General features: G+C 45.3%; 3 protein-coding genes across 4 annotated transcripts; 2 read left to right on the forward strand and 1 right to left on the reverse strand.

Moving 5' to 3' along the window:
- Positions 1–232: 232 nt before the first annotated feature.
- On the reverse strand, positions 233–3,962 carry LOC120665466 (putative disease resistance RPP13-like protein 1). The gene has a single exon (XM_039945039.1). The coding sequence runs from the start codon at positions 3,771–3,773 to the stop codon at positions 453–455; it is 3,321 nt and encodes a 1,106-aa protein (XP_039800973.1). The 5' UTR covers positions 3,774–3,962; the 3' UTR covers positions 233–452.
- Positions 3,963–6,933: 2,971 nt separating this feature from the next.
- LOC120665468 (F-box/FBD/LRR-repeat protein At1g13570-like) lies at positions 6,934–11,372 on the forward strand. 2 transcript variants are annotated; one of them, XM_039945042.1, is made up of 4 exons: positions 6,934–7,306; positions 9,593–10,462; positions 10,554–10,709; positions 10,786–11,372. In XM_039945042.1, exons 2-4 carry the CDS (start codon positions 9,617–9,619, stop codon positions 11,053–11,055), a joined length of 1,272 nt encoding a protein of 423 aa, XP_039800976.1. In that variant the 5' UTR covers positions 6,934–7,306; positions 9,593–9,616; the 3' UTR covers positions 11,056–11,372. The 2 variants fall into 2 exon arrangements, with proteins under 2 accessions (XP_039800976.1, XP_039800975.1); XM_039945041.1 differs by having other exon boundaries at positions 6,935–7,301.
- A 5,015-nt stretch (positions 11,373–16,387) lies between these two features.
- On the forward strand, positions 16,388–20,079 carry LOC120665469 (probable mediator of RNA polymerase II transcription subunit 26a). The gene is made up of 9 exons (XM_039945043.1): positions 16,388–17,770; positions 17,853–17,921; positions 18,043–18,125; positions 18,350–18,405; positions 18,503–18,627; positions 18,729–18,756; positions 18,836–19,218; positions 19,304–19,448; positions 19,550–20,079. Exons 1-9 carry the CDS (start codon positions 17,177–17,179, stop codon positions 19,672–19,674), a joined length of 1,608 nt encoding a protein of 535 aa, XP_039800977.1. The 5' UTR covers positions 16,388–17,176; the 3' UTR covers positions 19,675–20,079.
- The last annotated feature ends 2,553 nt before the right edge of the window (positions 20,080–22,632 follow it).

A 22,632-nucleotide genomic window follows, 5' to 3' on the forward strand; every position in this document is an offset into this window, starting at 1 on the left:
CATACTTTAAGCCATTGTGGGCACACAGACACAATAAATATGTTATAGTACAATTTTTAAACACTAAGTAATAATTCAAGCTGGGAACAAGCTGTTGTCAACTATGCTTCATCTCGTATCCTTTGTCCTGCGTAATAGGATTTCAGATATAAATTGTCAGCATGACTGTGATGGAAGTGAACTCCGTGATCTTAAAATTTTGCAAGAGAAGGCGCATACTGTTAGCATAACATTAGAAGGCACAGTGCTACATCTCATTTATTATAAGTATTATGTTATTAGAAAGATGATATTCTCGATACATATAACTCTAGAAGGCACAATCCTACATTCCATGGATTACAAATATTATTTCATAAGAAAGATGGCATCCTCAATTTATGATGAAACAAACAACTTAAACTTTGTAACGGCACACCATATGCCTGTTGGTCTGCATAAAAAGCTTCTAATCAGCGGATTTGTTTGAAGGGAATACTAGCTATTTTATCCCATTCTGGTCCATCCTTGTCTTGCAGTTGGGTCATCAAACTTTGTTTGCACCCAGTCAGATAAAGAACTTGCATCGAAGATGGGAAGCCACTTGGCAGCGACTCCAACTCAGCACAATTCATAATGCTCAGTCTTCTAAGAGAACTGTTGTTAAAGTTGGTAGGGAAAGATTCCATTGTGACCTTGGAGCAATTTTCGATCAATATACTTTCTAGTGCTGCAAAACTTGGCAGTGAGTGTAGAGAGGAAACTTCAGGACACTGCTGAATGTGTAGCTCATGAAATTTTGTTAAGCACTCTGAATTTTCCATCCATGGAAGACTTGTGATGTTGTTGCAGTTTGATATCTCCAGCCAGGTAAGCGCTTGTAAACCCCTCAAACAAGTGCCCAACTGCTGATCATTAATGCTTGAATGAGATATTTGCAGCCTCTTCAAGGAAGTCAGCACCTGAAGCTCTTCAAATTTTACATCCTCACAGTTCCTCAGAGTCAAAATAGCAATTGCTTCCACTTGTTGCTGGTGCATCAAGCCATTTGTGAGGACGGTGGCAGAGCATGTATCTAATGCAAACTTGCATGCTTTTGATGGTGAGGAGGAGGATAGTTTCATTTGTGAAACAAAACCTGTATTTTTTACCTTGACATTCCTCACGGATAGAGGAAGATGAGGCACCTTAATCAACTCAGGACAGTTCAAAAGCCTCAATTTACGGAGTTTAGGGAACACTTCAATGTTCTTCTCTTCGTGGGTCCACTCCACCCACCGTGGCAAATCATCAAATTCAAGTTCCTCCAAAGATGGAAATGCTGTTAATTTGGTTCCATAAAAGTCACAGCTTATTCTTTTCACTGAACACATCTCTTTCAATTGCAGAACCTTGAGGCATGAAAGCTGCCCAAGAGGAGGCATGACCTCCCACTTTCTACAGTTGATCAAATGCAGGTATTTAATGTAGAAATCGCTCGCTTTCAAGCTTTCACTCAACCAGTTTGGTGATCTGTTACCATGGTATCTTCTAATAATAAGCTTTTTAACATGCTGGTATGGTTCAAGGCCATCCAAGACTTCAGCCGCGTCAGATGGAACACTCGTACCGGGAGAGTTCCATTCCAATTCTAGAACCTTAACTTCCTTCTTGTTTATTCCAGCTTGACAGGCTTCTTCCTTATCCTTTACAACATCAAGGTTCTTGATATGTAGCTCTTTGCGAAGACCACTCATACCATCCAAGTCTCCTAAAGTATGACCTTTTTCATTTTTAACATGGAACTTAACTGATCCCTGCAAGTGAACCAGTTTCCCAATACCAGTGATTTTCGATGTATCCATATCCAAATGTCGCAGGCGTTTCAGGTCTACAATATCTGCTGGGACCTCGAGGCCAGACCCCTTAGGACTACTAAAGGTTTGAAGTCTATAGAGCTTTGTCACTGCTTGTGGAAGCTTGGTGATTGATTTGCAAAGGGCCAGGTATCTGAGGTACTTAAGATTCACAATTTTCTCTGATAAACGAACAATATTGCAGCCTTCCAAACCGAGAACTCGAAGACCTTTCAGCTCCATGAAAAGATCACCTGGCAGTTGATCCAGTGAATATGAAGGGTTCTTGAGAATTAGCAACGTGCGCAACCTTTTTAGATCACATCGGCCCTTAAGCTGCATCACGATATCACTGGACACAGATAAGTGCCGAATTGTCTTGGGGATCTCTTTCTTTGCATCTTCAACTCTCAGGCAATCAAACCGAGAAACCTTGTCGGCCAAATCATGCATCAGGCTGTGGATGTAGTAGTACCTCCGACGACGCCCCACTTTCTGCCGATGGAAAAAGGACCTGTCCACAAGCTGATCAAAGTAATCGCTTCCCACATCCTCCAGTCGGGTCTTCCCACACCCACTGTCTGCCTGGATGAAATCAAGGGCCATCCAAATCTTCACCAGCTTATCACGCTTGAACCTCCAGTTCTTGGGGAATAAGCTGCAGATTGCAAAGCCTGGCTGCAGGTGCTCTGGTAAACTCCGGTAACACAGCTCCAATGTTTTGGAAACATCATCAAAGCCGTCCATCTCAAGCACCTTCGTCCAGTGGGTGACGCTGCGGCGTCCTTCCAGCATCTGCCCAACGGCCTTCGCCGCCAGCGGTGAGCCCCTAAGCTTTTCAGCGATTTTCCTCCCGATGGCTAGCAGCTCGGGAGGCTGCTTGTCAAGGTCTTCGTCACCAAAGGCGTACTTTGTGAAGAGAGACCAGATATCATTTGCCGGCAAGTCGCCCAAGTAGACCTCCCTTGCTCGAAGGGATGTCGCGACGATCTTCTGCCTCGTGGTGACCACAATCTTGCTGCCCGTTGTGTTCCCCTGGCTGAGGGGTGCCAGCACCTTGGACCACATGTTCCGGTAGCCAATCTCCTCCATGTCCTCCCTGTTCCAGACATCGTCGATCACCAGCAGGAACTTGCTCGACGAGATTTTCTCCTCAAGTTTCGTTTGTAGCCAGTGGAAGCTCTTCATGCCGTCCGGCACGTCGACGTCGGCGGACTGCAGTATCTGTTTGGCGAGCTCAAGCTCGTTGTCCATGGCGGCAGGATGGACCCAGATCTTGAGGTCGAAGGTGGAGGCTACCTCCGGATCCTTGAACAGGAGCTGCGCCAGAGTGGTCTTCCCCATCCCGCCAAGGCCCACGATCGCGGCGACGGGGACGGACCCGGACTTGGCGTCGGCGCCGGACGCGCCGGCGAGCCAGGACACCATCTCCCGCAGCTCCTTGTCGCGTCCGAACACGGCGTCCTCGTGGTGGCGCATGGGGCCCGTAGCGCTGCCGCCGCCGCTCGGTTCGCGTGCCAGCGACGCGGACGCAATGGTCTCCGTGGCGGCCAGCAACGTCTGGGAGCCGGCGTGGATGGCCACCAGCTTCTCGACGACGTCCTTGAGCCTGTTGACGCGCTCGTCGGCGCCGAAGAACCGCTTGCCGAGCCTGGCGACGGAGGATTCCGGCGGCGGGACCGAGTCGTCGAAGTCGTCGAGGACGTCGTGGGCCTCGTAGACGGCGTCCAGGAGCTGCTGCAGCCACGCACGGAGGTCCCCGCTTTTGTCCGGGGAGCCCCGCCGCTGGACGGCGCCCGCCACGGCGCGGAGCTGGCACAGCGTGCTCTCCAGCAGCTCGAGCGCCTTGACGACGCCGTCGCCGCCCAGCCATTTCATCCTGTCGGATGCGCAGGACTTGGCCTTGTCGACGACGATCTTGATGATCGCGCACACCACCAAGCCGGCCACCGCCTCCATCCTCTCGCCGGACGGGGATCGAGGCTGGCGAGGAGACTAGGAGAGTGAGGAGCAGTGGGGTCAACGGCTGTGGGGGGGTGGCCGCGCTCACCCGCTGTTGGAGGGACTTGGGTTGGGTGGGGGTGGTTCCCACGGAGTGACGGGGCAATTTCGGTGCGATTTCGACTGTCTTGGCCTCTTGGGAGTATCGCTCCGTTCCGGCAGCATAGACCAGAGACAGCGATCTTTGCTTCTTTCCTTTTGATCTGGTAAAGAGAGAGCTTTGCATTGACCGACTTGGCCGGCGACGCGGACGGGCTCTTGGAAGTCTCCACATGAACACGGTTTTGGTGCGTCCCTTCCGTGTATAGTGGTGGGCACTACAATGGAGAGGATAATGACACCAGCATAACTGCATAAGAAATCTATAAGATTTTCCAACTAGGCTGCAGAAAAATGTTAGCAGTATACGCCGCTGCACATTTTAGCATTTTTTGTTATACTCTGTAGGCGGTCAAACTATGTTTGTAGCCAGTAGCTCCACAGTCATACTGCCCCCCCCCCCCCCCCCCCCCCCCCTCTCTCTCCCGCGCTGTTGCATGCAGTGGCGCACGACTAGGGTCACTTATCTAAACGATTAAAGCACTTAAACTATACCGATAATTACAATAGCGGTAGTCTAAAAGTGCTTAAATTGTTTGGTTTAGAGTAAATCCCTAATTTCAAGTCTAAGTGTACAACAAACTCAACAAAACCTTGAAGAATTATAAGAAGTACCTAACTAGTGCCGAGTCCGCATACTAGGAAGTGAAAAAAATATAATTGGATGTAACATATCACTTGAAATTAAATGATGTATAATATCCAAACACTATTTCCATGCAATGGATGCAGCTCCCATTTCCTAAAAATTGTGTATAATATCTTGTTCCTCTTTGTTGAGTAATTATAGTCTACGAACCAAAGATTCTTATAAATCCCAAATAATCTTATAAATCAATTAGGGATGAAACATTAATCTCAATTATGCTATAAAGGCCCACTCTCAAATTTAGTGCTATTAGAGTTTTTTCATTTTAATTTTGGAGGAGAATATTTGTCTGTGCGAATGTAGCTTTTTCGCTAGTCTCACCTTGAAGAACACACTTGCTCTCATGATCATGTGTTTTAGTGTTATGCTCAAAATGGTGCTACTAAACATGAACATCGCTCGCTTCTTCTTGCATGTTTTGTGCCTTCTTATTTGTGGAGACAAGTTGTTTCTGTAGTTATTTATTTTATTAATCAGCAAACTTCTTCAAACTCGCTAGCAATTGTTCTGTGACGTTATTTTTATTCTACCTCTTAACTAAATCACCTTTGGATTTTTAGTTGCACATGTTGAATGAACTCTACTTATGATGTAATATTTTGTTGAGGACTGCCTTTCCTCTTAGAAAATAGTCTAAATCAATACACTTAAGTATGATCATTCAGATAAGTAGCTAAAGGATTGTTTTGTTTTGTTCAGTTTACTCCTACAACTATGTTAATTGGTCCAATCTACCCTTAATAAAATTTATCATTTCTATTTCTTCATGTGCAATTGAAATCTTAAGTTAAATTTTATGGATATAGCGGATGCCATAAATAAGTTAAGTTAAAAAAATACATCACGGATGTTTTATCGTCATTTTGATAGGTTGGGATATTTAATAATTAATTAAATATTTGGGTACAAAATGTATGTAAAAATAATGATGAATAGAAATAATTTTTAACATTAGTTTTGTTGTCCACTATTATTCAGCAAAAATTAAATTTAAACTTCACTTGCGTGTGGAGAAAAATGACAAAAATCAAATAAAGGGGTAAACGGAAAGAAAGAAATAACATAGTTTTAAAAGTAAATTAAACTAAGAAATAGTTTAGATAGTTATTCGAACTTTTGGCATACTACATAAGAAGATGAGTAATTTTAAATAATTGCTTTCTTTTATAATCATTCTACTCAATCCTTCTATTTCATCCAATGATAACGCCTCTAGGTTATCCCATCTATTACGCTCATTCATGTTCGTGATCTTTTGCACACCCACTTCCACTATACATCCTCCACCATCTACATCTGCTCTTCGCCACCCATTTCTACTAGGTCTCCACCATCTAAACCATATAATATATGAGTTCGGACTCATTGTCTCATGGATCATATGGAGTCTCAGCAATCTTGATACTCTTTCTAATTACCCATGGATTGATAAGTGGTACAGTCTGAATTATCATGCTACTATTGAACCGCCTGATATATTGGGTTTTCCATATATATAAATTTTTTTAGTCACTTTCATATATAAATGTTCAGCCTGTTGGGTTAGTCGGAATTGGCTGGGCTGGAGCTGAGCCAGCGATCCAGCTCTAGGCGCATTCAGCCGGGGGCTCCTATATGTCTTCCACAAGATGGATAAGTAACTTATCTATAAAGCCCATTATGGCCTAGCTGATGGCCCATTTAAAATTTTTCTAAAAAAAATGTTGAACCAACATCTCAAAAATATTAAACCAATGTTGAACCAGAATCTCAAAAATATTGAACCAACATTTCAAAAATGTTGAACTAGCATCTCAAAAAATGTTGAATCAATTTTTAAAATGTTGAACAAATTTTTTTTCTTCCATCTTCTTCTCCAGTGCCGGCGGCTGCGCGGCGGCGCTGGGTACGGGCGGCGGGGCCCGCGGCGGTGCTGGGTGCAGGCGGTGGGGCTCGCGGCGGCGCGCGTGGCTGGCTGGGCGAGCGGCGCGCGGGGCTGAAGGGCGCGCAGGGCCGGCGGGGCGAGCGGCGCGCGGGGCGAGCGGGGGAGGAGAGAGAGGGGAAGGAGGAGCGAGAAAGAGAGAGGAAGCTAGGGTTTGGTTGGATCTAAGAGTTATAATTATTTGCACGAATCTCAAACACTGGAAGGTAAGTTGGAAAAAATCTTGCGGAAGATGGATAAGTTTTCTGCATTCAGCCAGCCCAGACAGCTGGTTGCAGACCAGCCGAGAACAAGCTTGTTGTTATTGATTAGCCATCTACTTCTTGGCCCAGTTCGGGACAATACGTTCCCGCGAGACCGAACTCGGTTGCCTGGCCCGGTTTGCTTTGGCACGCCCAAGCCCAACTCGAGAACATCCATCAGCCGGCCCAAGTCCCACCTCTACAGAACAGATCTATCCCGGTCCCGGCACCTCGGAAACGCCGGCGCGGCGCGGCGCGGCGCCACGTCCCTCGCCGTGATTTCTCCGGTCCCCACTTCTTGACTGCCGGCGCCACCCACGCCGGCTGGGTCGCTGCTGCGCAGCCTCCGGCTGGAGTCGCCAACTGCCCGCGCCGACCCAGCTGGTTCCGTCGCCTCGCAGTCCATCCACGCATTAAGCGCGCCAATTCCGCCGTCCAGCCGTGCGGGCTTTTCTCGGCGGCGCCAGGTACCGCGAACGGCGAAGGAAGGGGACAGGAGCCCGAAACCAACTCGGGCGACAGGGTGGCGGGGGAGATCGGAGACAGCCCAGCCGGAGCCCTAAACCCCAGGCAAGGTGAGGTCCGGTCGTCTTCCGCCCTTCAGCTTGCTAGTCACTTGGCATCCCGTCGCGTCTCGGCATGCTCTGCCGCGCCTCGCGACTCACAAACTGCGCATGGCCACAAGCTTTCCCCCGTTTTGCTGCCCATAGTTTGGGGCACAATTACACTACCCTCCCATTCCCATATTGTATTTAATAGGGTTGAAAACAGTCGGGATAAATCCCGTTCCGTTCCGTTCCGATTTCTACATTTTACCGATCCGTTTTCATATTTTCGGACAAATTCGGAATCAATACGAAATACGAGATGTCAAATTCGAAAACGGGACGGAAACGGTTTGACCTATATTCCGATCATTTTCGTATTTCCCGTATTTGATCGGGATATCCCGTTTTCACTAATTCGGGATATACCGTTTTTTCAGCTTAAGCCTAACCAGTTTCAAACCCAACCCCTTAGGCCTTGATGTCCCCGCCTCCCTCCCTCGCCCGCTGCCTCTCTCCGCCTCTCCCTCCACTTACCATCGCCAGCCGCCTCTCTGGCTCTTGTCCCCTGAGGCCTCGACTCCGGTGTCCAATCGTCCTCGGTCGTCGCCAGCCCCTCCTCCGGTTGTGAGTTGTGGTTGTGACTATGTACCGTCATTTGTCTATGTATTTTTATGTACTCATGTCGAGTTTGTTGGATGACTGGGCACGATCGTACGGGTCGGTGTTTCCGTTTTACCTTTCTATAGACCGTTCGCTTTCGACACTTATCCGTTCGAATTGGTTTGTTTTCGATATACCGTGAGTCCGTATTCGTATTCGTGTTCGACTTGTTCGTTTTCGATATCGCTTTCGTATTAAAATGTAAAAGTGAAAACGGTAACGGTGTCATCCCGACCGATTCCGACCGTTTTCAACCCTAGTATTTAAGTGTATTTGGTGAATTACCATTAGATAATACTCCCACTGGCTTATTCCTTGTGAATAAACTAGTTTGCCGATTGGCGATTTCTATATTTAGAAGGATCATAAATCAGGAGTATACTGGGATAAAATTGGTTTATATTACAGGTTGTTGTTTTCTTGTGGTATTATTTCCATGGGGAGATCAAAATGCATGGGATGGGCTAATGGCAGAGCAATGGTCGAGCCTGAAAATATTGCCAACTGAAGTAGATAATATGCTCTTTTGCTGCATGCCAACTGAAGTTCCCCTTGATATATTATTTTACTTATCTAGCAAATCTTCCATTCGTTTGCGTTCGGAGTACTACTCTGTAGAAATGTCCTGTACAAATTAATCAGCTCTGCTATGGCATCTACTAAGTACTGAAAAAAAAAATGAAATAGGCTACAGAATCTTAAGGCTTTGAAAGCGATGTCATGCCTAAAGAGGCCATGACATAGACCGTTGCTGGTGCTATAGATAATACCTTGTAGCTATATTAGCTCATTTGATGCCATGTCCGAGATACTTTTCTACTCTTCCTTGCTTTATGATGTACATTCATATTTAGACATAAATTTCATATAAAACCTATTCTGGAACTGTTCCTGCTAATTAAACTAGGGTTTTCATAAGAGATCCACACCTATGCATTTTCATCTGTATCAATAGTTTCTATGTTTGATGATCAATCCATCATAGTGGATGCATGATTTTTGGCTAAACATTTGCACCATGATTTTATGTATTCAGTCAATAAGCTTTGACTAACTAACATCGACTGAGCTTTAGAAAGGGCTATACATTAGTTTAGCACCTAAAAAGCCTGCTGTGTTGAATAGCTTCCGTGATATTAGAAGTATTCAGGTATAAAACCTCACCTAAAGATGTAATGTTCAACTCTTGTTGGATTCTAAGCTTGAGATACTTCTTTTCTTTCCCAAATAGATATTATTTCTTCCCATAATAAAGTGTCCACATATATATGTAAGAAAAAAAGTGTGTCCTCACGTCTTGTTGACCTTAGGCTAGATGTATCAAGCATCTAGCTCAAAGTGAGGCTTGAGCTTCTCCTGACATTGGGCCTGACCCAACCTGAGCTAATAAAGAAGTTGTCAAGCTGGTTGGGCCGCTCATGTACACTCTACCACTACTCCGATAGCTTTGTTGGAACTTGCTATGATGGCATATATATTACAACTTAAAATCTTGGGGATAACTTGAACTGATTAAAGAGTCCAGCTGTAACTCCATAAGGTCTCAGTCATTTAATTGACATAGATATAGACATAATGAATAGAAAGAAAGCCTATTATGATTCACGTGTTAGACTTACATATTTATGAGTTGTTTTTCACATGAATTGCCGATGCAGGTTCTTGTGGTAGAAGTGTGCCCAATGGATCGTGGAGGTTCCCAAAAGAAAAGAAATAATAAGGCTGTTGCAAATGTTGATATCATCAGCAATCTACCAGATGTTATCAAGGACAAAATTCTTTGTTGTTTGCCTATGAAAGAAGCTCTAGGAACATGTCTCTTGTCAAGGAAGTGGAGATACACCTGGGCTTCAATGACAGAATTGACTTTCAAGGAAGATGATTTTGATTTAGGTAATGGTATTGAAGAGGGTGAGACTAACAAATTTATCAATTTCATCAATATGGTTCTCTCCCTCCATAATGGCCCAATTCTGAAGTTCGAACTGAATGCCCGACGGGTTCATTTGCTATCCCCTGGAGGGCACATCCACAGGTGGATACTTATGCTGTCAAGAAATGGAGTTAAGGAAATTCAAATTAGGACAAAGATCTGGAGGAATTACAAAATCCCTTCTTCTTTCTTCTCCTGTGAGGAACTGGAATACGCTTGCCTGCAAGGTTGTATTTTTCAGTTGCCACCTCAGTTTACAGGTTTTAAGCGAATACATACCCTTCATTTTATTGATTTCTGTGCAACGGAGAACAATATAGGGGAATTAGTAGCAAGCTGCCCAAACTTGGAGAAACTGATTCTCTCTAGGTTGCTCAGCTTTGCCGATATCAGTATCCACTCAACAAAACTCAAGATACTAAGAGTTGAGGGCATGTTTAAACACTTCAGTCTGGTTACGCCACATGTCTCTTCAGCAGTGATTAATCTGCAAGTTGGTTATGTTCCGAGGGCTGGGTGGAACTTTAATCTTTCTCAATTCATCAGTTCTCTTTTGGATATTGAAAATATTTCATTGCTCGGCCATGCTTTTGAGGTAAGAATTAAGAAACTGCCACAGCCCGTTCCTTTATGTTTATTATTTCACCATTCAGTCGTGTGTTAGGTGACACCTTGCTACTTTACAGTGTGCAGCTCATGGAATCTTGCTTGGCAAACTACCAAGATTGTTAAATCGATTGACTGAGATAACCCTGGAGATTGACCTTGGTAACCTGAAGGAAGCAAACGCTGTTCACTGTTTGTTTCAAGTTGCTCCCAACTTGCGACGTGTTGAGCTACAGGTACGGCTGATGAAAATCGTTCGCCTTGCTATATCTCATATCTCTATTTCTCTTCTTAGAAGTTTGTACTTTGCAGCTTATTTACAGGGGCTATGCCGCACCCACCTCGAATTTCTGGGACTCCATTCATCACCAGGCCGGTCTCTTTAATAACCTGGATACAGTTGTTCTGAACAACTTTGCTGGCTCCTATGCAGAGTCAGGCTTCTTGAAACTTTTGCTTGAAGATGCACCCGTACTTCGGATAGCGCAAATAAAAGACAACAACAAACTGGATAAAGAATCTCTCAAGCGTCTCCTGAAGATGAGAAGAGCATCGAAGGATGCAGAAGTAATCCTCCTTTGAGGCGTGGTCCCCTGAGTCCGGTAGACATGCACTGTACTTTCCTGGTGAAGCAATTTAGTCTGTGTATACTGTAGGTTTATTCCGTTAGTCTTATCGGTATTAAGCTTCATCTAAGCGACACCAATGACATCTTTAGCAAAGCAAAATGTTGCACCTGAACCATGGGTTCTGTTTCTTTTGCCATTTGAAGTTCAGTCTCACCGCGTTGGTCAAGACGAGTTTGCTCAACTGACCTTGGACGGAGGGACAAACTGGTGCCTGTGGAGACTGTCCTTTTAACTTTAGAATGAATAATATACTCTCGCTTTTCGAGAATATAAATATAATATAGTATTAGCTTTAGACTGTCTCCAAGAGAAAACTCTCGCTTTCGGAGAAGTGAAATAATTCCAAATTTGAACAAATTTATACAAAACATAACTAATATTTGTATCTCCAAATAGGTTTAGTATAAAAATATATTGCATGATTAATCTAATGATACTAATTTTATAATATAAATATTAATACTATATTATATAAATTTGATCAAATTAAAAATTGTTAGACTTCTTGAGAAGCGAGAATTGCATTTTTTTTTTGACAGAGGGAGTATCGTTTTACCAAACCTAGCTGATTTGTGCCCAATATTTTTTGCGCAGCTCAATAGACAATCATTCGGCCTACTTTCTTCGAAATTGTTGGGGGCCGTCTCTCCTTTCAGTCTCTTCCCTTTTTCATAGGCAAAGTTGTGTTGCGGATGTGTGTCACGCCTAGCTCTTTTTCTTTGGGCGCAAATTGTAGCGTGTGTTGACTTGAATTGTTAATCTTGTACTCCTGTTACTTGTTTCAAAAAATGCCAGTTGGCTCAGGTCAACTTTGGTACCATAAAAACTGGCACCCCACCTGTTTCCTGGAGGATAAGAACCGGTCTAGTCTCTGACGGAGCAAAGATGGGACTTGAGAAGCAGTCAGCAGAATTGTGTTTAGAGGAATCGGAGGTTGCAACAACCCTACTACCCTAGTACCTCTTGCGGCATTAGCTGTAACCCTGTAAGCTTGCCCTGTACCACCATGTGCATACAGGAGTGCAAAAACCCTAAACGGCTACGCCGGAGGATGTAATGAATGATGTAATGTTTCCCATTTCGCCTCTCTTTTTTCCATAGCAAATTAGCAATGCCTTTGCAACCGCGTGCTTGTTTGGACAAAATTTCGGTAAAGAAACAGCTGGCAGCTTTTGTGCCTTTAAGTTGACCGAACCATGGTCGCCAAGACGATCGTCATACCATGATAGTATTATTTCAGGTCGCAACTCGCAAGGTATGTAAGAGAAGATTATAGTTCTGGTTAGCTGAATGACGCCAAAGCTTGTCTCGGTTAGAAAAGGTCGCGATGACCTAATCCCTGAGCACAGAATCATGTCACGGGTGAGGTGTCCGTTAGAGGTGCAAATTGGTGACTCTTGCATTTTTAATCCTTTTTAGTTCAAAGTTTTGTATAAATTCTTCAAAATAAAATTTGATTTTGGTTAAGTAGTAAAAAATTTTAAATTAAAAAAGTTAAGATGCACCTAGTGTAGGCCATGACCTCTGAATTCCTGAGCCAGCCAGATTAAGCTGAAGCGCACGTGCCGGGCCGTGCTACCGCGCCTGCTGCTTTCTTTGATCTTTCCAGGACCCTTCCCCGTGTTGGGGGAGCGAGCAGCCGAGCACACGCTCAGCTCGCGGTGCTCCCGCCCGCCGGTTCAGGCCCGGTTTGTCCTTTTCCCCGCCCGCGGTGACTAGGAGAAAGAAACCAGCTGCGCTGCAACCGCGGGCGCCGGCGCGAACACGTCGCATTTCGTTTGTAGCGTGTAAGTGAATATTAACATTTTGATCGTTTATTATAGTGTTAAACAAAGTTATTTTATAAAATCAACTTCAGAACCCCGCGCCAGTGACCCTGAAGAATCTAATAAAGTCTTTGACCGTGCGGTTAGAAAATAGTTGCAGTAGCATCACTGTAGCAAATTATTAATTAATTATCATTATTAGATTCGTCGCGAAAAATTATACTCATCTCTGAAAAAATTTACAAATAAACTTCATTTAATACCACATACATACAAAATTCCCTTTGTAACGCTAGCTAGCGTTTTGGAACCAAACAAAGCCTGCCTCTTGGCCGGCTCCGTTCCGCGAGATCACGTGGCCCGGCCGGGCCGCGCACGCACGGGCCCGGCTGTTCTGCAAACCGGCATGGGAAACACTTGTTCCCGGACGGCGCCGCGTCACTCGGTTTCTGTGCGTGCGCGCGCGGCTTCTCGCCGCCAGGGAATAGTACGTCATACGTGTCCTTTTCTCTCACTCACCTGGAGCTGGAGGAGGATATGCGCGTTTGAGCGTTTCATCCCCTGTTCAGCTGTGGCGCACAAAAGCATCTTGTGCCCGTGCTACATGGAACTTTGAGATTATCTGTGAATCGTTTCGTTACAAATAGTCTCACACCCATCCATAGACCAAAGACCATATTCAGCTTTGCTAAAAAGATCACCTTGATATATGAAACCATTCTCTTCCTTTTTGCCGATGTAGGGATAGGGCCAAGCTAGCTGAGTCGTGGATCAGGCATTAGTGAACGTGCTATCGTGTTTTTGTTTCCTTCAAAATTCGCTAATTTCGAGTCATAATATTTGCGCTCTCATCGATAATACCTTCGGTCAACATCATCTAAGGAAGTATCGGGATAAGTTGATAAAGATTATATTTGTGGTTCCAAATTGAGGGAAATGGTTCAATTAGTAGGATGACACTCAAACCCAAACAACATATAAGGCGGTGTTGCATTATGCATCATTCATCGTGCTATCATGTTTCTATTTTCCGAATAGCGAAATTTGGCGCGATAGCATTTATGCTCTCATCCGTAATAGCTTTCGCCAACATTTAAGGAAGTATCGGGATAATTTGCATAAAAACTATATCTGTGGTTCCAAATTGATAAATCGATTAGCCAAGCATGTGCGATGGTTTCTGCTTATAGAACCGACTAGAGGGTAGGAATTTATAATAAAAATAACTTACTGTAATCTTCCTAATAAGAGTGACCAATGCTACAACGCCAATTTGGGTAGTCGTTCATTTGGATTTTTTTTTTTTGCCAACCTGCTTGTTACAGCGAACGTTTTCTTTTCCATTTTTGTTTCTCTCTGGTAGTAGACGTGAAGTCCCCTTATTAACGAAAGGCCATATGCAGCCATGCGGCTAGTTGGCCCTTGAGCTATCCGGGCAGCCGGCCACTCCAAACGCAACCCCACATCCAACGCTAGCCACTATTGGTGGAAGATTTTCTTTCAAAAAGAAAAAAAATATTGGTGGAAGTCGTCAAAGCACTGCACAGGGCGGAAAAACAAAGACATATTCCCTGTTAACGAAAGCAAGAAACACATGCCACTTCTGGATCGGAGTTGGAGGATCCATCCACCCCTGGAATCGCTACCCAAGATGCTCGAATCAGGGTGCTAACTGCAAAATGAGCAATTGCTGCAACTGGATTGTCCAAGGAACATTATTTATGTATGTAGACTTGGACAACTAACCGTAGTGTTTTTTTTTTCGCGGAAAGAAATTACGTGAGAAAATCATCAATATTTTCTTACAGCAACACTTGTGGTACTACTCTAAAATAATGCCCTAAAGTTCAAAATCGCACTCCAGTCCAGTGTTAACTTCTCCTTTTTTGCGAAACAATTTTTTAAAAATAAAGCAGGAGCACTGCTCCGTCATTTAAGAAGAAGAAACAATTGTACATCACGCGCCGAAGCGAACACTACCACACAAACAACGCACGCAAACAACACACACAACATAACGCTACACCACCATAACCTGGGAGAGGAGCGGAAAGTAAACCACCAAGAATTGCGCCGTTGTCGCTAACACCGTGCCACGCCAAAAGCCGCGACCCGCTGCAAGTCTGAGCGACAAATCAGAATTCCTCCACCACGGGGTCGTCATTCTCATGCCGCACACACACGACCGTCGATTTCCCAGTTCGAAACAATTTCCAGTGTAAACTTAGCTGCAATGCAAGTTAGTTCTACAGAGATCTTTGATAGCAATACTCGAAGATGGCTTCGCCATTATTACGCCTCAATAAAATTCCCCTCGGCACGATTCAACGAATGCCACTTTTAAGTTTTGACATGTTTTAAGCAAAAATTTTAGTAGCTTCATACGAATTGAATTTCCTGGGAAAATCCAAACCTGCTAAAAAAACCCAGAATGCAGGATTTGTTTCAAAACAATAATCATGGAAGCCAGCATGACCGAACTCAAACTGAGCGAGCAGCAAATCAATTAATTAATTAATTAATTAATTAATAGCCCGTGGCCGTGCTGCACACAGAAAAGAAAACGGAGACGAAACGGAAAGGGCGCCCCTCCGAGTGGGCAGGGTCAAAGCAACAAGAAGCAGCCACGAGGCCGCCGCGTCCCACCCATCTCCCCTCCCCTGGACGCGGTTCCCGTGCAGTCGCTATAGCGATAGATCTGGTCCGTTCACTGTGAAAATGGATGGCTCAGATCGCGTGCAGTCACTATCCTGCAGTCGCAGTAGCGACTGCAGGCGATCTCCGTCGCCCTCCCCTCCCCTCCTCCTCCCTCCCCAATCTCTCTCACCCCAGCGTTTCCGCCATTCCCTGCGGCCCGAGCACGGCCGTGTGCCCTTGTCCTGTCCCGCCCAAAGTTAACCTAACCGGTGGGAACCGGTCCGGTTTGACCGGTCAAACCGGTCCGGTCCGGTTCCGGTTCCGGCCGGTACCCAACCGGCCAAAATTCAAATTTTAAATTTGAATTCAAAAAATGAAAAATTCCCAAAAAATTCCTAAAAATACTTCAAGGTGTGATGAATCTAATGGTGTCAAATTTTCTCAAAAATTCATTCATTTAGTATAGTTTGTGAGAATTTAAAGTTAAATCAAAAAAGAAAAAGAAAAAAAATGGGTCGGCCCATGAAGGCCCACCGATCAAACCGGTCAAACCGGCCGGTAAACCGGTCGGTAAACCGATAAAACCGGCCGGTAAACCGGTTGCACGGGAGCATTTGAATTTCAAACCGGTCAAACCGACCGGTAAACCGGTAAAACCGGCCGATAAACCGGTCAAACCGGCCGGTAAACCGGTCGGAACCGGTTGCACGGGAAATTTTGAATTTATTTGAATTTGGATTTGAATTCAACCGGTTTCCACCGGTTACCGGCCTAACCGGTCCGGTAAACCGGTACCGGAGGGCGGCGGTAACCGATTTCCGGTTGGGAAATAAAACCCTGGTCCCGCCCCGCCCTTCGCTACCGGTAAAAAGGAAAAACCACTCCACTCCACTAGAAGCTGCAGGAAACGAGAACAGGCGGGGGCGGCGGTGACGCCACGAACGCGCAGTTCTGTTACTGCGACCGCAGCTGCTGCTACTGGTGGCCAGCGGCATGGGCCATGGGAGGAGCCTGGTAGGGGAGGGGAGAAGGGAGTAGTAGTTGCTGCTGTTTGGTAGCCGCGTAGGTCTCGTGGGTTTGCGTACCCCGCCATCCGCGTCCCTATCCGCCCCCGGCCCGTCTCGTCGCACCGGCCTCCTCTCCTCTCTTCTCTTCACCTTCGCCTTCCTGGCTTTGGCTTCCTCCCTCCCGCAGCGGTCAGCCAGGCCAGCTAAGACCCGATTTGCTTTGGTTAGGCTACCGCCGCGCCGCGCTGGGCTGGGTTTGGGGGTGCCGCGGGGTTGTTGCAACCGTCAAGGAACGGGGACGTGGGGGCGAAGGAAGGTGGCGCTCGGTGCTGGTTTCTTCGTCGATCGATTCCTCCCGGCTCCCGGCTCGCCCTGTTCTTGCTCGCTCCTCGGTTGATTGGTTGGCTGGTTCTGCCCAACCGCGCCGCGGATTCGGGGGAATCTGATTCGCCGCCGGGCGGGGAGGGATTGGATTCTTGGTCTTGGTGCGGGTGCGCGCGGCGCGATTTGATAAGAACCAAAGGAAAATCCAAGCAGGGAGGGAATTGCCAGGGGAGGAGCATCGGTTCTTGGTGGTGGTTGTGGGAATCGCGGCCGGGGGACGCCGATCTTGGCGAGGAGGGGAGCTCCTGTCACGGCGGCCCGGCGGGGACCGGCGGCGGCGATGGCCGACGGGCTGGATCGGTGGCGCGACTTCTTCCGTGGCGCCGGGGCCGGCATCTGCGACGTGATCGAGAACGCCATCCTCGTGGCGGCGGCGGACGCGCCGCGGGAGCTGCTGCACCGCCGCGACCGCATCGCCGAGCGGCTCTTCACCGCGCACCGCCGCGACGCGGCGCCGCCGTCCCTCGGCAGCGCCGCGGCGTCCGCCACGCCGGTCACCCCCGTCGAGGAGGACAAGGGCAGCGTGCGCCGCGTCGCCGAGAAGGAGAGTAAGGTCGACAGCAGCAGCAACGGCGCCCACGACGGGGGCCACGGCCACGGCCACGGCAACGAGGACTCCGACTCCGACTCCGGCGACGAGCGCCTCCGCCGCGCCGCGGCGAGCAACTACGGCCACAGCTATGATGATGATGATGACGACGACGACCAAGAGGAGGAGGATGACCAGCAGCACGCCACGGATGATGCGGATGAAGAGGAAGAGGACCACGAGGCTGAGGAGCTTGAGGCCCTCACCAATGAGATCGACGAGGAGTCACAGATCGTTGGTGAGGTCCTCCGCATCAAGGACCTCCTTTTGCACAAAGAAGATCATGTATGCTTATATTCTTCTCTTCAACAACTGCTCAAATTTTATGCTTTGAATTGTTCTGAGCTAAATCATGATGTTTCTGCAGTCGGATGCCACTTTGTTTGAGTCACTGAGGAGGCTGCAGTTGATGCAATTGTCTGTCTCCACGCTAAAGGTACATGATTGATATTGCTTAAAAGTTATATGAGCTATGTGATTGTGTGTCAGTGTGTCTTGGTTTTACTTGTCGCTCTAGCTATTCGGTTTCTTAATCTTTGGCGCGCTGCTAATGGCAGGCTACTGAGATTGGGAGGGCTGTTAATCGGCTGCGGAAGCACAACTCACAGCAGATTCGCCACCTCGTGCGCACTCTCATTGAGTAAGCCCATGTTCCTTTACTGAATTTTGGACTCAAGGGCTAATTCATATTTGCTTTTAAAAAACTTAGAAGTGCAAATCACTGATAAAACATACAGTATCAATGAACGGCTTTAGCTACATAGTCATAAATGCACTAGCTTCTATGCTCTCGAGTCTCGGAAGTGCATTCTTGATAGTGTTCTTGGAAATGTAGTTGACATGTCATGTTGCTCTGTGTTTCAGAGGTTGGAAAGTTCTGGTCGATGAGTGGGTTAGTACTACAAATGCTGCCCTGGCAGGTAATTGAAGTGAATTAGTTAAAACCATAGTTTGGACAGTTTTAAATGAAGAATCACATCTTAGTTTAATACAAATATGGATTCTTTGGATCTGCAGATAACTCCCCTGGCTCTTCAAATCCTTCTGTTGTCAATGAAGAAGATGAAGAAGGGCTTCCATCCCCACCTTTAGATGAAGGGGCCTTCTTTGCAACCCAGCCAACTTCTATTCAACTCTCTGAGGTACTGATATGTTTAATTCCTGCTATCTCATTGCATTTTGTGTTGAACTACAGTCTAACTTTGTGTTTATATTTCCGCCTTTTTGTCTTCCCAACTTGAAGTTCTTTGATGAAATGGACGAAGATGGAAGTGAGTAAAACAACTCAGCAACTATTTAGTTTTCCATGCTTATTCAATACTGATTAATAACATTACACCTGTACTGCAGACTTGAGACATAACAGTGATGCAAGCCGTGGAAACAAGAGGGGAAACAATGGTGGGAGGCCTGCAAACTATTCAGCAGTTGCAACACAAGAACCTCCTCGACATTCTCCTGGAACTGTCGAAAAGGTTCAATTCAGGAGGCCAGAATCGGCAAGGCAAGAGCCATCAATGAGGCAAGCAAACCCACAGAAACCTCAAAATTCAAGTTTGCAAGTGAAGCCTCATGGCGTGCTCAACAGCAACAAGCAATCTAAGCCCTCAAGTTACGAGTCTGGACCTGGGAGACCATTAAAGGCAGCTCCTCCACAGAAACCCTTTGGTGACATGAAACCTAGACAACCTCACAATTCTGCTGAGAGAAGACCTACAACGATCCAGATGGATGTAAGTGCACACTACCCATGCCTAAGTCTTGGCCATGATCAAGACCTTGTGAGTTGTGACTCACTCCTCTATTTTTTGGTTCTAGAAACCGAGGCTTGCCGCACAATCTTCATCAGGAGCCAGGCTAGAGTTAGCAAAGCCAAAGGTCAATGATGATGGTTTGGATAACAACAGGAAGCTGGAAGCAGCAAAGAGAAGGCTCCAGGAGCGTTACCAGGAGGCTGAGAATGGTTCGTGTCTTTATTTTGAAACTCAGTATCATCCTCTTTTGTCACTTATAGATCTCTACTCGTGAGATTTTACCTAATTGTTCCATGCTTCATCTGTGCAGCCAAAAGGCAGCGCACGATACAAGTAATGGAGCTGGGTGACATTCCAAAGCCTAAGCATCAAAACAGACAACCTATGGTGAAGTCCCGGAATAATCTTAGGAATTGGGCGAACGGGCGGCGCTAACAGCTCTGTGAATTTTTTCCTCACTGATGAATTGTTGCCATGCCTGCCTAGTCCGAACATGGAAGGTGTTTATGCTCATCCGAAAGCAGCTGAAACCAGCTGCCAGGACTAGAACAAACTTTTTTTAACAAAGTACCTCCGATGGGAGGGTTACCCCTTGAAGTCGTGGGAGCTGCACTTGATGCCATGACCATTAGTGAAGCTCCTGCATTGGGAGAGTTTAGCCATGTCTTGATAATTGTAGAGTGGACATGTAGCTCGATCTGTATCGGCTGTTTATTTTCTTCGTTTCTTCTCCTTTCTTCTTCAAAGGAAGCTGTAGATACCAGATAGAATAATCAGCAATATTTGGTAGATCCCTTTTTACCTTCAAACTTTTACAGGAATTATTTACCCATAGCAGCACATTCTCTTGTTTATTTACCTTCAAACTATGCATGCTGCCGCCATGGTCTTGGCGCTTGACCTACTTCGCCATCTCCTGCAAAGTTACAAGCATACGGTCATCCTTTGCAACTGCCGTCTTTTTCATTCGGAATGCATTAGCATAGGTGTGGTGATGGTCAAGAGTCAGACGCCCGGAATTGCGCGGGTACAAATTCAGTTGCATCTGTTGAATGTTCACCCGGGAGACCATGTCGATGTCAGCAGTTTTCACTGACGGGACGGCCAAATGTAAACACTGACTGATCCATAGAAAATCTGATCAGAGCACAAAAAGGGGAGATGGGATGGGAGAGTTGGAGTGCAGCAAAGTGGTCGGAGATATGCGCGTGCATCTCGTGGATTGGGAGATAGCGTGGATTCCACCGGCGGGGGAGTGGTTGCAGGGCCATTAGCATAACTGTATAGCAACAGTCGAGGAAGGCCCCACCACACCCCCCAATTATTCAGTCCTCCTGCCTCCTTATCCATAGCGGTTCTTCCAAAGAGGCCGTGAGTCAGGAGCCAGTGTGCTCCAGCTGCTTGTGTTATTGCTCGAAAATGATGGTAAACTAAAGACAGGAATTTGGAAGTTTTCTTGAGAATGTGATTTGCATGTTTCGCATTAAAAAGACGAGTTCGATGGCTTTGGAAAGCGAGAATTCCACAAGAGAAAAATTGTTGAAGAGAAATCTTTTGCTTTCAATTCCACATCGGTGTCCTATTTCGGATACAAAGTTACAAACACATTTCTTTTAAAAAAAAAGTTACAAACACATGATGAAAACATGAAAAGAAAACGAATGGCTTCACTTAAAAACAAAAGCATCCTTGTTTCTTAACGGTATGGATGCGCACCACGTGGACGATGCTGGCATGTTAGATCCATGTCCTGGAACACCACATGTAACGCCGTCGCAAGATTTGAGCTGCGGTTGTCCTGGTCACGGCACAGGCAATCCCTATCTGACTTTGGATTCCCCACTGGCATGGCATGTGCGCTTCCTTTGGTTGGGAGCCCGCCCCTTTCTTTGACCCGTTCCGCTCCGTTCCGTTCCAAGAAGCAGAACAAGGGTGATCAAAAGAAAAACCCGTCACACAAGAGTCCTTTCCTACCCACCTTCCACCTCCTCGGATTTGCCCAAAGATTTGCTTCGGGGTGATTGCCCTGATTGCTAGTAGTTTATTAGTAGTGTTTAATTGATAAACACTCCAAAGCAAATGGGGTGGACACGCCATCAAACACAGCCGTGAACCTTTAATTTTTATTTTATTTTATTTTTTGTTACAACCGGGAACTTCAAGGTGTGGTATTTCACACACCATACAAAAATGGTACTACTATCTTTAAGGAAAGTCGAAGACACCCCTATCATCTTTTGAGTCAACAAAAGTATGTCCATACTTCATTTTAAATTATAGGTTATTTTAATAATTCTAGTAACATAGTTTTTTATTTATAATTTTTCATAGTATACATCTAGGTGCATAATAAAATCTATGTGTCGAAACCAACCAAAACGACCTATAATTTGGAAGTATGTCATTTAGATTGATGCTGATAGTTATTGCAAATTTTTTGGTATGTTTTACATAAGGAATCCAAGTGTTTCAATGTATTTTTTTCATTTTTGAAAATTAAGTGTTCTGACTTCTGAGGTCTAGCAACAGTCAACTTTTTGTTTCTCAAAGAAAAAAAACTCTCTTGCCCACGATATATATCTCGCTCACCACTGAGTCGTGCCCTTCTTCTCCATCTCCAACTAGATGAGCTTCTTTATGAGCTATTAGATGGTCATGGTGGTAATCCAACTGTTGTGTAGTGGTAAGCGAGCTAGGTGCCGCTAGTGAGGATAACATGGGACAACAGAAGAAAATAGTCAAAATGGAAACATTGGCGACAATAGATTAAGATCAACATAGATATTTTACTGCAGATGAGTAAAATCTCAACAATGAGTGGATCGACTGTTTTAAAACCTACTAATTGTGTCACGTGAAGTATAAATTACTATTTTTAAATTATAAAGTGGAAGTGTTTATGCTAACGTGGAGCTTACATGTGGGTTCATAATTTATTTTTGAATTTTTACATTCAACTATCATATTTTCTAAATTTTCTCCAAAATTTTGTTTGAAAACTTTATGTTAGGGTACCTTTTTCCAATATTTTCTTCAAAATTTATTCTCTTTTTTTTATTTTGTATGAACTATGTTGTATGAGTTTTTATTTTCGTACAAAATTTTTATATATATCTTTTGTATCTGAACATATTGTATAAGTAGATTTGTTATATTTTTTTGCATGTATATGAGCTTAAGCAACTGTGATTTGGACCTCACGTGATACAATTAACATGTTTAAGGATCTAAATATATATTTTGAAAGTTTGGGATTAGATGACACTCCTAGTCAAGTTTAAGGTTTGACGTTGCATTTTACTCTAGGCAATAGCATATTGAGTGGTAGGAAGAATGACGTACCTTAATTAGGTGGGAAAGAAAGAAGAGTTGTCGAGAGCATCCATGAGATAT

The sequence above is a fragment of the Panicum virgatum genome, chromosome 3N (assembly GCF_016808335.1).
Source record: "Panicum virgatum strain AP13 chromosome 3N, P.virgatum_v5, whole genome shotgun sequence".
Taxonomy (NCBI): domain Eukaryota; kingdom Viridiplantae; phylum Streptophyta; class Magnoliopsida; order Poales; family Poaceae; genus Panicum; species Panicum virgatum.

Bases quoted from the DNA above. Each gene is read 5' to 3' on its own strand.
- LOC120665469 (XM_039945043.1), top strand. From the start codon at position 17,177: ATGGCCGACGGGCTGGATCGGTGGCGCGACTTCTTCCGTGGCGCCGGG. The intron at 18,628-18,728 runs GTACTGATATGT...CCCAACTTGAAG, and splicing joins CTTCTATTCAACTCTCTGAG to TTCTTTGATGAAATGGACGA. The intron at 18,757-18,835 runs GTGAGTAAAACA...CCTGTACTGCAG, and splicing joins TGAAATGGACGAAGATGGAA to ACTTGAGACATAACAGTGAT.
- LOC120665468 (XM_039945042.1), top strand. From the start codon at position 9,617: ATGGATCGTGGAGGTTCCCAAAAGAAAAGAAATAATAAGGCTGTTGCA. The intron at 10,463-10,553 runs GTAAGAATTAAG...GCTACTTTACAG, and splicing joins TGCTCGGCCATGCTTTTGAG to TGTGCAGCTCATGGAATCTT. The intron at 10,710-10,785 runs GTACGGCTGATG...TGTACTTTGCAG, and splicing joins TGCGACGTGTTGAGCTACAG to CTTATTTACAGGGGCTATGC.
- LOC120665466 (XM_039945039.1), bottom strand. From the start codon at position 3,773: ATGGAGGCGGTGGCCGGCTTGGTGGTGTGCGCGATCATCAAGATCGTC.